The sequence below is a fragment of the Vicugna pacos genome, chromosome 30 (genome assembly GCF_048564905.1).
Source record: "Vicugna pacos chromosome 30, VicPac4, whole genome shotgun sequence".
Classification (NCBI taxonomy): domain Eukaryota; kingdom Metazoa; phylum Chordata; class Mammalia; order Artiodactyla; family Camelidae; genus Vicugna; species Vicugna pacos.
Genome location: NC_133016.1, coordinates 16,927,924 through 16,942,840, shown reverse-complemented (window position 1 = coordinate 16,942,840; position 14,917 = coordinate 16,927,924). Strand labels below are relative to the sequence as shown.

The 14,917-nt window shown below is 37.9% G+C and overlaps 1 protein-coding gene across 1 annotated transcript in view; it reads left to right on the top strand.

The window, feature by feature from the left end:
- Nucleotides 1-4,197: 4,197 nt before the first annotated feature.
- DCC (DCC netrin 1 receptor) overlaps nucleotides 4,198-14,917 on the top strand; it is a 619,636-nt gene continuing 608,916 nt past the window's right edge. The window contains exon 1 of the mRNA XM_072952215.1: nucleotides 4,198-4,513. Coding sequence (XP_072808316.1) covers nucleotides 4,255-4,513 — 259 coding nt within the window. The 5' untranslated portion in view covers nucleotides 4,198-4,254. The remainder of the gene's footprint in view (nucleotides 4,514-14,917) is intronic.

Below are 14,917 nucleotides of genomic sequence, written 5' to 3'. Positions count from 1 at the left end.
TTTCATAATTTGAAAGAGATAAAATTATGCATAGCAAGTTCTGTGGGGATTTGTATGACATTTTCTAATCTTAAAATATTTTTAGGGGCTTCTTTTTACTTCCATGCGACTTTTCATAAATTTCATTTTTAGCTTTTATTGCTTTAAGCAGAAGCTTTTACATATTGGACTTGGAATGGAACTTCTGACTCCACAGGGAATTATTTTTCACACTTAACAATGCTTGGTATTGTAGATGAAATGTCATACCTTAAAAAATCCATTCTAAGTTAGTCTGCCTCTGTGACTGGCCTTTGAAATTAACATGAATATGACAACGAGCCCAAGCACAGAGGGACTTAAGCTTATGGAAACATTTTTGCTGTTTGCTTGGTCATTTTGGCGAGTTTCTAAAATACACTGAGGATCTTTTCTATCTCTGGGTACTCAATGAATATAAACTTGGAATGTCCCTATCAGTGTTCTCTCTGATGCTTATTCATGTCGACAAAACTGAAGCAAATCGATGTAAATGTTTCTCCTTTGGGTCACTTCTTAAGAGTAGATCTTCCTCTGTTTCTTTATTAGGAAAATATTGAAGGTTTTGCTATGTTGGTATCTGCTTATAAACTGCCATCTTTCAGAAGAAGAAGAATGCCTACGGACAGTCTGGTACTTGATTACTTCTTCTCACACGGGCACAGATAAGAAATAATACCAATTAGTTAAATGCATATATGGCTCTATGCCTAAATCCTAGCCAAAGAAGATTTAGGAATTTTCCCAAGCCAAAATTTACAGGGAGAAAGGGTCACTTATTCTTACCATGAATCCTGATTTCAGACCTAGCTGTACAAGTTTCTTAGCGGGTAGGAATTTGGTACTCTCACTACATTTCTCCAAGCATAACTGCCTTATGTAATTTTACAGCAGGCCAAAAGGATTGCTTCTTTTACGAAGCAAGGATGAGAAATACTACTATTTGAGGGTTCAACAGAATGACCACAGGCATTTTTAAGATAAAACTAAACCAAAACAAAGCAAAAACTTCTCCAGTTGACTCTCTTCTAGATGAAATTCTCACCGTTCTTATTCTAATGCAAAATAGTCTGTAAACTTGTAAAGAAGGTAGTTTCCCTTTTACTCTTCAACAGCATTCTTCCATTGCTGTCCAACTATTCCTTTTACTCATTTCCTAGGGGATCTGTACCCTCGTCAAACTCTGCCCGAATTCCAGCCACAACTTTTTGAGCTACGAGTTCTAAAAGTTATTTCTACTTCTTTGTCTTCTTCAGTTTTATCATCTTTCTGTCTTTCTCTGTTCCTGCATTAAATCAGATGATTTCATGTTGATTCTTTCATGAAACAGTTTGATAAAGTTATTTCATATTATAAGGTATGATATAGTAGGCAAATCCCTCCAAGAGAAACTAGTACTAAAAGAAGAGGGAGGAGGGTAGCCTAGACTGAAGTCAGTGTCTTGTGTCAGTGAGACATTTCTTAAGCCTGTGTGTGTGTCCCCAAGGTAGTGGAGGCCACTTGTACCTAATATGGGCTAAAACTCTGAAAAAAGGATCATTAATAATACCTATTATTTCTCAATAGATTATATGTGCTTGGGTCCATGTCCATCTTTTCTTAAAAAACCAACATAAACCAATGCAAGTTACCTAAAGCAATGAGGCACCTTTATTCCAGAGCCATACATTCAAAATATAATTGTTATAAGGAGTACAAAAGCTCAAATTGCCAGCAAACTGCAAGGGTAATTGTATTGAAGAAAAGTGAATCTTTATTTAACTTTCCTAAATTATGTACTCACAGCACTGCAAAGTGTCATAACCTCCTTGTTTCAGATTAAGTGGATTATTTATTTGTGATAATGGGCACATATGCTCATTAGCATGCTGTCATAAACAGCTGCGTTAAATATATTATGTGTTCTGTGACATAAATAAGGTGTTCAATATGAGGTTGTTGTTTAAAATATAGGCCTCAGGAAGAACAAAAAAGCAATAAATGCTTTTTAATGTAGTTGCCTGGTCTTGAATTCTAAATTTATTTCTACCTTATTCGTGCTGCTTGTATGGAAATTGCAGATATTACTCTAGTGAAATATCTTGACATTTAAGGACATTAGAACTTCCTTCTGTTTTCACATTCTTGGTGTATCTCAAGCTAGCTGTTCACTGCCTTATGTTTCTTTTCTTGTGAAGGAGGATATCCTGTAGACACAAGGGAGCCATTTATAGCAAATTCAGCGTGCAGCTCCGTAAGCTTAGAGCAGTGTTCATTTGGTGGATGTCTTTAACCCATTCTAGTCCTGCAAGTTTTTAAACTGGGTATTGAACTTAGAGATCACCTTAGTTCAACACCCTCATTTTACAGAAGGAACTGAGGTCCTGAAGATTTCAAAGTCTTGTTTGAGTCACAGATCTTTAAGTAATAAAGCCAGGACCAATGGCTAAATACCCGTACTCCCAATGTGATGTACTTTTCACTGGAGGAATGGGCTGGAATAATCAGGTTGTCTACACTAAAAGGATCTGAGGGGAGGAGGGTCTCATTGGACAGGGAGGGGGCCAGGCTGTATCTTTTGGGATTTTTTTTCCATTATAATTTATGGTAGACACAATGCTCACTGTTGTCTTGTTTTTGTTTTTGCTTTTACTAACTTGAGCAAGATTCCAACTGCTTTTTGGGGGTAAATGCCCTAGTTAGATGAAATGAATGTATGACAGTGAATGATGGGCAAAGTTCAATGGAAAGAGTAGCATAACAGAGATACTGTGAATATAAGGGTTAGAAAGATTGGTTGTGTGGGAACATGGAAGATAACACTATTGAGAAACAATGAGAAGCTGTTCAGCTTTATCATCACCGGAAAGTGGAGTTTACAAAGCTAGGAGTAATTCTGTCCACTGGAGCTGGTATGGGTCAGTCTTTCATAAGAACATTGATTATAAACAATTTAGATGCTTGCCTTTTAAATGATAGAAAACTGGAAAATTTTCACAAAGTACAACAAAAATGATTCCCTTTCCAGAAAAGTTAAGGAAGCTAATGAAGTTGAGATTGTTATACTGTGAAAAATGAGGCTAAAACGTAACTTAGGGGAGGGGAGTCTCTAAAGAAATTAAATGCTGCCTCAAAGAACGAGGGGCTCTTACAAGGATGTGTCTATCTACACAGGATTCAGGAGGAAATGGGATTAAATGGAAGCAAGAAAATTCAGTTAAGACTCTAAGAATGATTAAATATTGAAAACAAGATACCAGGGAACATTGTAGAATCCCTAGTGCCAGAGATCATTGAAAATGAAATTGCAGATAATTGAACTTGAGTTTAGGTATCCAACTGTCTGAGCAAAGGGTGAGCCCAATGACCTCTTGAGACCTTGTCAAAGTCTTTGATTCAACAACCAAGCTTTCTGGTAAATGCTATGCTACCAGCCCTGAAAAGAAGGTACTTAAACTAATTGTACCTGTTCCCTCCTCTCCAGATTCTTAAATGGCTTTCTATTCTTTCTGTTGATTTCTTATATTTATGAAAACAAATTCAACTATAATATTCACCTAGATTTCCTGGCTCATGAGCAACATTTAGATGGAAATTAAGACTCACTAGGGATTTGGGACTTTAGGTGGTAGCTTTATTGACTTGTTTCTGCAGGCGGGATTTCTTACCTATTTTTAAAACTCACCTGAGCTTTGTAAAAAACTTCCCCAACTTGTTCGGAGTTGATTTTTTATTGCTGTCGTTGTCAGTGAAATACCATGTCTGAATGGATTTTTTTTAAAATGTTCGTGGATACAATAATCAGAATGCAGAGCTGGAAACAGCCCCCCACATCTTAGCTACCCCACTACTACTGCTCTTTAAAATATCTAGTTTCATTTGGAAAATATTAATCTGTTCTGTCTAAATCTCCAGTACTGATTGATCTGTGTTGCTGGCCAGGCCTAGATTTGTATGAGTTTTAATTTTTTATATTATCACTTTTGGGGCCAATAGTTTCATTAATCGTGATTACTTCAATTAGACACTTTTTCATTCTTTAACACAACATCCTTGATTTTGAGTTTCATTTACTCTTGGACAGTTTTCAAAGCCCTGGCTTTTTTGAAAAAAGTTTTGTGAAGAAAAGGCAAGGGATTTACGCTGAGACCTACTTGAATGAGTGAACATCTTTCCCTGTGGTTTCACCTTCCAGGTTTCCAGATTAAGTCCTTCACGTCACTGCGCTTCCTGTCGGAACCTTCTGATGCCGTCACCATGCGGGGAGGCAGTGTCCTCCTGAACTGCTCTGCAGAGTCCGACCGAGGAGTCCCAGTTATCAAGTGGAAGAAGGATGGCATCCACCTCGCCTTGGGAATGGATGAAAGGAAGCAGCAACTTCCCAATGGGTCTCTGTTGATACAGAACATACTTCACTCCAGGCACCACAAGCCAGATGAGGGACTTTACCAATGTGAGGCATCTTTAGGAGATTCTGGGTCAATTATTAGCCGGACAGCAAAAGTTGCAGTGGCAGGTAAGTGGATTTTTTCTTCTCCTCTTTCTTCTCTGTCTCTTCTTTTGACTCCTTTTTTTTTTTTTGAGATAAGAAACTAAAATTTGCAGAAACAAAGTATATATTTTAAGAAAAAAGAAAAACGTAAAAACATGTTTGTTTATTTCCTCATGGTCTTGATTTGATTTTTTCTCTAAATTAGCTTGGAAAACAGTAAAAGGATCTCAACAACTAACATAACATTGTTTTGGAAAATCTCATAATGTTATGTTAGCTGTTGAGATCCTTTTCCAGTTTGTTTTGGAAAATCTCATAAAGTTTGGTTCAAGTTAATCCACTACTTTCGTTTAAGGGAGGAGTTTTCATTAATAGAAAAATATTAGAAAAATAATTTCCTAATTAATTTCATTTTACAGCCCTTAATGAAAATTCGCAGCATATGTTTGGTGTTTTGTTTGTTTGTTTGTTTCCTTTTTACTTTTAGAGCAGTGAATTTTATTTTAATTGTAATGGCTTATCTTACAACATATACATCTAAATGAAAAATAAAAATTTTCTTAGTGCTCTCAAATATCTTTATGCTTGGTAATGTGTTGACTCAATAACTGAATAATAGGATGAAAACTGTTTACTTTTCATCTGGATCTTTTGAAGCCTGAAAGAAGCAGTATGAATGTTCTGGAATCCATGAATATTGCTCTTTTTTGCCCCAATTATTTTGGTTAGAGGGCGGCTTATAATTATTTCTTTGGAACTATTAGACTTATAGGGAGAAGAATCAACTTTTTACTCATTTCTATAATGATTCAGCTTAAATTTGGACTTTGATGTTTGTTTTGTTTAAATTTTGATACTGGTTACAAAACAAGGCAGATGAATCCAACCTGAAACAAATGTAGGTCTTCAAATAGGTAAACAGGTTTGAAGAGCTCCTTTCAACTTAATCTTTAGTTCTATTCATTTGAACAAATAGACCATAATTTAGTCATTTTTATGGGTTTCCTTTCCCAGTCTGTATCCAGGAGGACAGATAAGAATGAGGACTCATTTTCAACAATAATATACATAACATAGGACAGTCAGGATAAACCGCCACTCCCCCATGGACTCTTCTAATGAATACAATAGAGCTGAAATCTGAAAATGCTGATTTTGTCAAGTGATGGTATAAAAACATTAGCTCTGATAGATAAGCAAAGAGTCCATACCCAGCTTCATGCCACTCTTTAATGGCTTCTTTTCCCCACTAAGGACTCTCTTTCAAATTCAGGTAAACCAGATTATCCCTGAGCAGAGATGTCCTGGTGGGCAGGGTCTTCACCTGGTGATACAGTGGTCAACCATCTTGGTTTAACCTGAACTGAGCTGAACTGACTTTTGCACTTGAAAGTAGTGTGTCCTGAGAACCCTTCAGACCAGGTAAAACTAGAACGTTTGGTTAACCTACCTAGTGGTACCCTCCACCTGCTTTAGCAATGCCACACTGAAGCATGGATGCAGAGCATCCCTTTTACTCAGGAGATCCATGAGGTGGCATCCTGATCATGAAAACCAAGGCTGTCAGCCGCCTGGATCTGTGAGTGAGGAGGGTCTGAAGTTTAGCTGATGAACTAGAGTTGGGAGAGGGCTAAAGGTCTGTGCTCATCACGGCTGATTAAAAAGAACAAGAGGAGTGAGCGCTGAGGATTAAGGTAAAACCTGCTTTCCTGGAGTGCCCCATGTAAAGCAGAAAGGGTACCATTTGATTTTCGCTCTGTTGAGAATTTCTGGACTCTTGGATCTCATCTGTCAGTTGCCCACAATACAAGGTAGCTCTTCCGATTTGAATGCATTGGGCTGGCGTTTTGATGCTCCATTCCAAAAGGCACACACGTACGCACTATTAGTGAAACATCCTGATAAATTGTGGTTTCAGTTTCCTCTCATCCAGATTCTCTTTAACATGTTCTGTTTCAATAGGGAGATGAGGAGCCATCCTTTCCATGTGAGATATTAAAATAAAGTGGCTTCGACTTTTGACTTTCGTATTCTGTGCAAGGATGGTCTGGCAGATTCAGTCACTGAGTTACAATCTAATATTAGATTGTATCATTTCAAGGCAATAAGGCTGTTCGCCGCGTTTTAAACACTTCCCGGTGCTGTTTGGCAACACAGCATACATCAATGTTATGTCTGCTGAGGTTAAGATTGCCAAACTGCTGGAATGCACAGGGGCATATGTCTTCCCTGTAATAAAGACCATGGGCCTGATTTAATCTCATTTTTAAAGCATTAGCAGTCAATAAACCAGTCACTATTAAAAGGTAACAGGCAGCTTTGCTTTGAATGAAAAAAAAAGAAGCTGTTCTGTACCCTCAGGTGCTGTGTAGAGCCCTTTTAATACAATGCTTCTCTTCCGTTTTTGTTTTCTCAAAGTGTCTTTTGATAAAAAGAAATGCGGCAAATGAAATGTGTCTTTAATCAACTCATTTTATGCAGTGATCTTGTGATGCACCATTCTTTCTATTTTCTGGGAACTTGTCAAGAGCTCTTTGAACCCTGTGTGCACAGTTAGCTGGAGAGGGAGGGAGACTAGGAGAGAGAAATGAAGGGCCACCAGCCCATTCAACATCTCGTTCAACGTCTCAGTGTAACCGGCTGTCGGTTTTTCTGGGAATTGTGAGTTCTGTCAGTAAAGACTGCCTGGGCCATTAAATCTCTATTTGAAAGCAGCTTGGCTTGTGCTGGTTGAATTGTACTTGTATCCCATTAGTGCTAATCAAAAATGGTGCGATTTTTCTCTGCCGTGTATACCTTTGCTTAGGACCTCAAGGTTGAGGACAGAGCCCGGCCGGGGCTTCTGTCCGGCTTGTTTTCATAGCTTCTCCTACCGCCCTCTCTGCTCCGTCCCTAGAAGAGCATCCAGTGTATTTGGTAGTTTTTCAGGTAGGGATTTGTTTTATCAATGAAGATGTGGGGCTTTATGCCAAGAGTTTCCAGCCGGCGTCATCTTCTTCCTTCTCTTTTTCCTCTACTCCTTCATTATTGAACTTGATGCAATTAGTTTAATTTATCTATGTGTGTCCCTCCTCTTGATGGACAGAGTTGGACTAATTTAATTTATATTTCAATAATCTGCAAATAACTCTTAAAATTAGAAGATGCACTGTGCTGGAATATCCCATATGCTACTTGAAAAAAAAATCATGTATCAATTCCTTATTTCTTCCATAACCCATAACAGCAAGATGAGCTTGCATCTGGCCAAGCACATCTTTCCTACCCCAGATGTCACCAGCTATCTGAGCCTGTCCGTGTTCTTCTGTAAAACAGGCATAATGATAACCTACCTTCTAAGGCTATGGTGGCTTTCAAATGACATCTAGGATCTAAAGCCACAGTGCAGAGTACATACTTACTCAGTAGCAGCAGCAGTATAAATAGGCTTAATAATGGTTATTATTGTGTTATTATAATTATTACTATTAGGAAATGACAGTGTTCAGTATTCCCATGTGATGGTGCAGGACATTTTCAGGGGGGAGGGGAGAAGTGTAGGCTGCAAATCCTGAGCCATAAATATTGTCGTCTTGGATCAGATAACTGCCTTTGCAATCCATGAGTACAAACTGGCAAGCCTGAATTGCATTTTCAAAAGTTGAATCTATGCATATTTTTGACAAGAAGTGACAAAATTGGTTTGACTACAAAATTCATTTTTCACAAGTTGATCTACTGTCATGTCAATGGAGCTAATATAATTTGTACTGGCCAGACTAGGAGTTCTAGATCGAGCAATAGCTGCTGTCATTTCAGAAAAAGATGCTGAAAAGTCTTCTCAACCAAGCCTCTTGATTGCCCTTCCAACCAAAAAAGATTCACCTAAGCCAGGTTCACAGGAGTTAGTGGATCTAGACTGGGAGTTTAACGTAACCCCTTCTCCTCCAAGAAAATGATGATGATGATGATGATGATAGTAGTAATAATAATAATAATAATAATAATGCCAATGTGTAAGAAAACCAGATCACTAAAGAGCTTCTCTGAATAATCATGAAAAAGTCATCTTACTCATTTTCTTTGATAACATCCCACTGCTCCCCTCCATCAACACACTCACCTACCCACACAACTACTCGACCATCCCCAACTACTTCCTCTGCAGGGCTCTGAGAAGCAGGTGCTTCCTCTGCTTATATTCACACTCTCGGGGCTGCGAGGGGACCAGTCTCTCCTCCCTCACATGAAGGACCCTGACTGCGGGATGCATTTTAGAGCATTTGTGTCCAGCTAGCTCCTTTTTTGTCAATTTTTAAACCTTTCTATCTTGAATATGGAAACGATTAACTGGCTTTTTTTTAAAATAATACTTTGTTCTTTGTACAGTGTATTCATATGCATTATTGTTGCTGAAAGATTGGCCCCTGTCCCTGATGAGCCAAATTGAAACTCAGAGACAGGGTCTTAGAGCTTAGAAGAAAGGAGACAGCTTTATTGCTTTGCGGGACAAAGGGGACTCACAGCAGGCTGGTGCCTTCAAAACTGTGAGCCACCTTGGGGTTGGGGCAGGGGGATTATACAGCCACAGCTCAAACAGTAAAGCATCGGTAACAAGCAACAGAATGATTTTCTTCTCATCAGACTCAGAGTGGCGTCACGGTGTCTCCAGGTGACCAAGTCTGTAGAGGCTGGTGGTTGTCACTGTTTGCATCTCTTCATCTTATAAGTGCCCAAGGCGTGGTCTTCTTGGTAATTCAGGCTACTTTGTAAGGTTACAGTCCCAGGACCTTCTCCCGGGAGAACAACTCAGAGACCAAGCATGATTATTACTTTCGATTACTGGAATAAAGCAGAAACAGTAAAATTAATAGCTTTAGTCTTAACAGTGGGCCTGGAAGCTGTAAGTAGCAACTGGTCATTCAGGTTAGTTGACTGTTTCAAGGGCAAGCATAAGAATTAGCAATCTGTTAGCCTAAGTGCGGCCATTTTATTAATTCTCCTTCATTATCTCATAAAGTTCAGAAAAGCTTTGTGATCTAGATGGCTGAATTGACCAAGAACAAAGTGAAAAGAGGTCATGACTTTTTGCAGGCTGAGGCTAGAACTCAGATTGTCTGACTCTGACACACACTTATTCCCTTATTATTTTGCTTCTCAATCTGAGGACTAGGTTTAAGGGTACTGTGAGGAGCCTGCTCACTCAGTCTTTTTTTTTTTTTTTTAATGGAAGTACTGGGAATTGAACCCAGGACCTCATGCATGCTAAGCAGGCACTCTACCACTGAGCTCTACCTCCCCCGTCATTTATTTTTAAACAATGAAATTCCCCAAAATATAAACTAAGGGGAAAATAATAATATATTTTGTTTACCCACTTATTCCCTTGAAAATACCAATTTCTTGTAGGTGTAGGTGTTCAGAACAGGCCTCCCCAAGATGTGCTACTTTGGTACGTGGACAATTTTGAGCCAAAAGCAGTGGAGATCTTTTGGTCTCAAAAGAAACTACTGTCCATCCCTTAACAACCTAGAAGAGTTTAAATCGGGGATTTTCCCCAGCAAAAGAGTTATTAGCAGAGATACATTTTATCTAAGTGGCTCCACGTATATGGCGGGATGAACATCTAATTATCCTGTGTCAGCGCTTGGTTTTGTCCTGTGAATGACCCTCTGTCCTTGGAGGCCCCAGACCTCACTCTCATTCCTTAGGTCAGGATAGACTATAAACCTCATTTTGCTTTTCTGTCTTTGACCCTCTCATATATGTGAGGTCTCTTATAATACTCTCGTGTATGTGGGATTCCCATATGTACAAAATTAATTGTGATATTCTCCTGTTTGTCTTAATGTCAATTTAATTCTTATACCAGTAAGAAAAACCTACAAAGGTAAAAGAGAAGTTTTCTTCCTCCCCAACAGGGGAAAACACTATGATTTGGATATTTTCTTCTAGGATGAGAAGATTTTACTGTTACAGCCATACATTAAATAATGACACATCGTAGATCTTTCCTGAAATACAGAGAACATGGGATTTGTAAAATAGGCCTAAAGTCATTCTAGGGGCAAGATTTTGGTTATCTTTTATCCTTTTAAATGGTTTTATAATTCAGGTCAAATTTGCATTTTTCCCCCTTTCTTGAAAATCAAGAAAATAAAAGGCCAACTAAATTGCATTTACTTGAGTTGTTATTTCATTCACAGGAGCATAGTTTTTTACTCCCTTATTACAATGAATGTTTCAAGATGCAAATTGTAGCACTCTGCTTTTAAATAACACAGGCATTATAATTAAAATTCCCCTGAGTTAAAAAAAAAATAGTTACTTGAGGAGTTGTTTCAATGAATTCTCTTCCAGAATGCCTCCCATTTAAATGAGTTGTGAAATAATTAGGGAAAGCATATTATGGTGAGAGAAGCGAGAATTACCTCAGCAGAATGGAATATTTTGTGAAATGATAACCTGACCTTTATGTTTTTACTTAAAAGGAAACAGAAAAAGGAGTGTGTCTTAAAGAGAAGAGAGAATAAACTACATTGCCTCAGGCTGCTCAAATGTTATAGAAAGGAAACAGCAAGAAAAGTGCTCATGTTCTTTCTCTGTACGGGAACCAATATAAGAATCTTGCCTAGAAGGTCAAGTTCATCCAGTGAAGCAGTTTGGAAAATGTATCCCAGTGCCCTTGAATACGCTCAAAATTCTATGTTGTGGAAGGTTCAGTTACAGAGCAAAGCTTTTAATTTTAAACTGATAGAGATATTGCTTATTTTCATATGGTACGTTGGGAAAATAAATTGTTCTGACTCCTTAATTTTTAATGGTCTCAATTATCGCCATTTAGCTAAATGTTTCTATTGTTTTGTGGTTTAAACATGAGAGAGAAAGACAGTATAAGGAAGAAATGTGGTGTTAGACATAGTTGTATGTGTGCTAACGTTATCATTTTCTTTTAGTTTTATTGCCAAATAAAACTGGGATAATCACCAGTATTGCCCCAACGCCTACTTACCCGCGTACTCCCACACCCTCAACTTAAATAATTGCATTTTAAAGAGTAGGCTTTCAGTTGCCTCCTTCCTAAGTCAATTAACTCTGCAATAAAATTAAAATAGAAATATATTCCCGAAAAATATGCAGAATGGAGAGACATCGTCTACATTATAAAAATTACAAAAGAGAACTTGACAGGGCTTTTTATAGTAGAAATATCAACAAAATAATTTTAAAAAGGTCTTCCAACCTTTCATTTCCTTTTCTTTGTTATGAATTCTAATCCATATGACAATGGAAATAGCTAATTATTCATTCTAAAAATCATTATGTTAAGAGCCCTGGTTTTTTATGCAACCCTTAAGCCAGCTACAGTGTGATTTTTGCTGGTACTGTAATGAAAATGAACAAGTAATATTTAAAATAGTTCTACAGTAAAATAGGATGGTGGTAGTAGCCCAAACTCTTGAATTCTAGAAGACCCCGTTGAAGTACAAGAGCTTTTTTTTTTTTTGATAAAGGTCAGGCTGACAGACGATTTCGAGGAAGTAGATGGATCAGATCAGGTGGCATAACTATAAATCTCTCATGAAATTATGACTGATAATAAATTTAATAAAGCAATTTTACTTTTACGAACCTATCACTAGTACTGATTTTTTCCTATTATATTTTTTATGTCCATGCTCAAGTGTACTATTTAAATTTAGTTTTATGTAAAGACCTGTGAATTAAGATATTTACATTAGATATGAGTTTTTTGGCAAAGTACAGAAACATTCAAATTTAGGAAATGTTCTAGAAACTAAGTTAGTTTGAAGAAATCATAGCAAATCTCAGTGGATATTTCCCAAATCGTCTTTAAAAATTTTTTAATTAATTAATTAATTAATTATTGAGTTACAGTCAGTTTATAATGTTGTGTCAATTTCTGGTATAGAGCAGTTTTTCAGTCATATATGAATATACATATATTCATTTTCATATTCTTTTTCACCATGAGCTACCACAAGATCTTGTATATATTTCCCTGTGCTATACAGTATAAACTTGTTAATCTATTCTATATATACCTGTCAGTATCTACAAATTTCGAACTCCCAGTCTGTCCCTTCCCACCTCCCTCCCCCCAGCAACCACAAGTTTTTATTCTGTATCTATGAGTCTGTTTTTGTTTTATATTTAAGTTCATTTGTCTTCTTCTTCCTCTTCTTCTTCCTCTTCTTCTTCTTCTTCTTCTTCTTCTTCTTCTTCTTCTTCTTCTTCTTCTTCTTCTTCTTCTTCTTCCTCTTCTTCCTCCTCTTCCTCCTCTTCCTCCTCCTCCTCTCTTCTCTCTTCTCTCTTCTTCTTTCTTCTTTCTTCTTTCTTCTTCTTCTTCCTCTTCCTCTTCCTCTTCTTCTTCTTCTTCTTTCTTCTTTCTTCTTCTCCTTCTTCTTCTTCTTCTTCTTCTTCTTCTTCTTCTTCTTCTTCTTCTTCTTCTTCTTCTTCTTCTTCTTCTTCCTCCTCTTCCTCTTCTTCCTTCTTCTTCTTCTTCTTCTCCTTCTCCTTCCCCTTCCCCCCCCCCTCCTCCTCCTCCTCCTCCTCCTCCTCCTCCTCCTCCTCCTCCTCCTCCTCCTCCTCCTCCTCCTCCTCCTCCTCCTCCTTCTTCTTCTTCTTCTTCTTCTTCTTCTTCTTCTTCTTCTTCTTCTTTCTTCTTCTTTCTTCTTCTTCTTTCTTCTTCTTCTTCCTTTTTTACATTCCACATATAAGTGTTATCATATGGTATTTTTCTTTCCCCTTCTGGCTTCCTTCACTTAGAATGATGATTCCAGGTCCACCCATGTTGCTGCAAATGGTATTATTTTATTCTTTTTTATCACTGAGTAGTATTCCATTGTATATATACACCAAATGCTTTATCTAGTCATCTGTCAGTGGACATTTAGGTTGCTTCCATGTCTTCCCAAATCATCTTAAACTTTTCCTGTCAAGATCAAAATAAAGAGATGAGAGTACTGAATACCATCAGTGAAAATGCTTATGCACTTCCCTTTAAGAAGTTACTGTTTTTTAATAGTCTTGTAAGTCAAATCTATATATTCTATAATAAGCAGTCCCATTGGTCATTTCTCCCATGATTATTAAATATGTCTATTCTCCATTAGAGATGAGAATTAGAATAAATCAGTAAGAGTTGATTCCTAGTGACTAGGCAGCCATTAGAATGTAAGAAGCAGCCATACATTCTTGATATATCAAACAGCTTGTTTTGGATCTTGAATTATGAGTTTAGCATAAAACAATGATAAATATTTTTGATAGCAAATAAATAACCACAGTAAATCATATATACACATCCATGCTGATATGATATGATATGATATGATATGATATGATATGATATGATGATACATTGTTTTCAAAGTTGCTACTCCCAGTGCTGTAGCTGAAAGTTCTTTGGAGGCTTTCTTTTAAAAGACTAAACCTATTGCCTCAGTCCCACAGGTCAGAGTGTTCTAAATGGAAAGGCATGTTGGAAAACTTCCCAGAGCATCTGAGAAGCAGCCCTTTTTTTGCGAGAAGCAGCACAAAATCCATCACAGGTCCTTAACTGGGACTTGTCCCTAAATGCCACTCAGGTATGGAGGCCCCTGCTCTGACCGGGCCATGTAGAGCTGTGGGGCTGTGATTCTGTGTCCTATAAGACATTTTAATTTAGTCTTCATCCCATTACTAGCACAGAGTTCCTCCAACCCTCTGAATTTCCTAAGTGATGAGAGTGATAAAGGTGTTATTTGTTATGTAAATGAGGTGACCTTTGAACCACATCTAAGTTTGGAGACTGGTTGCCAGGGAACCAACCCTGTGTGTGATGAGAGGGTTAGAACTTTCAGTCTTACCATCCTGACCTCTGGGGGCAGACAGGGTCAGGAGATTGAATCGATCTCTAATGGCTGATGATTTAATCAGTCATGCCTATGTAATGGTGTCTTCATAAAAATCCAAAAAGTGAGAGTTCTGAGGGATTCCAGGTTGGTGAACGGGTAGAGGTGCTGGGAGAGTGGGGCACCTGGAGTCGAGGAAATGACAGATGCCTTTTACCTGTACATTGCCATCTGCATCTCTTCCATCTGGCTGTTTCTGAGTTGTATCCTTTTATAACAAACCAATAACTGAGTAAGCAAAATATTTCTCTGAGTCCTGTGAACTGATCATTAGATTAACTGAAGCCAAAGAGAAGGTCATAGGAACCTCTGGTGTATAGTCAGTGGGTCGGAAGCATGGGTAACAACCTGGGCTCATGACTGGCATCTGAAGTGGGGACTAGGGAGACAGTCTTGTAGGACGGAATTCTGAATTTGTGGAGTCTGATGCCATCTCCAGGTAGATAGGCATCAGAATTGAGTTGAGTTGTAAGGACACTTGTTAGTATCCAGAGAATTGTTGGTGATGTAGGAAATCACCGTCATACACACA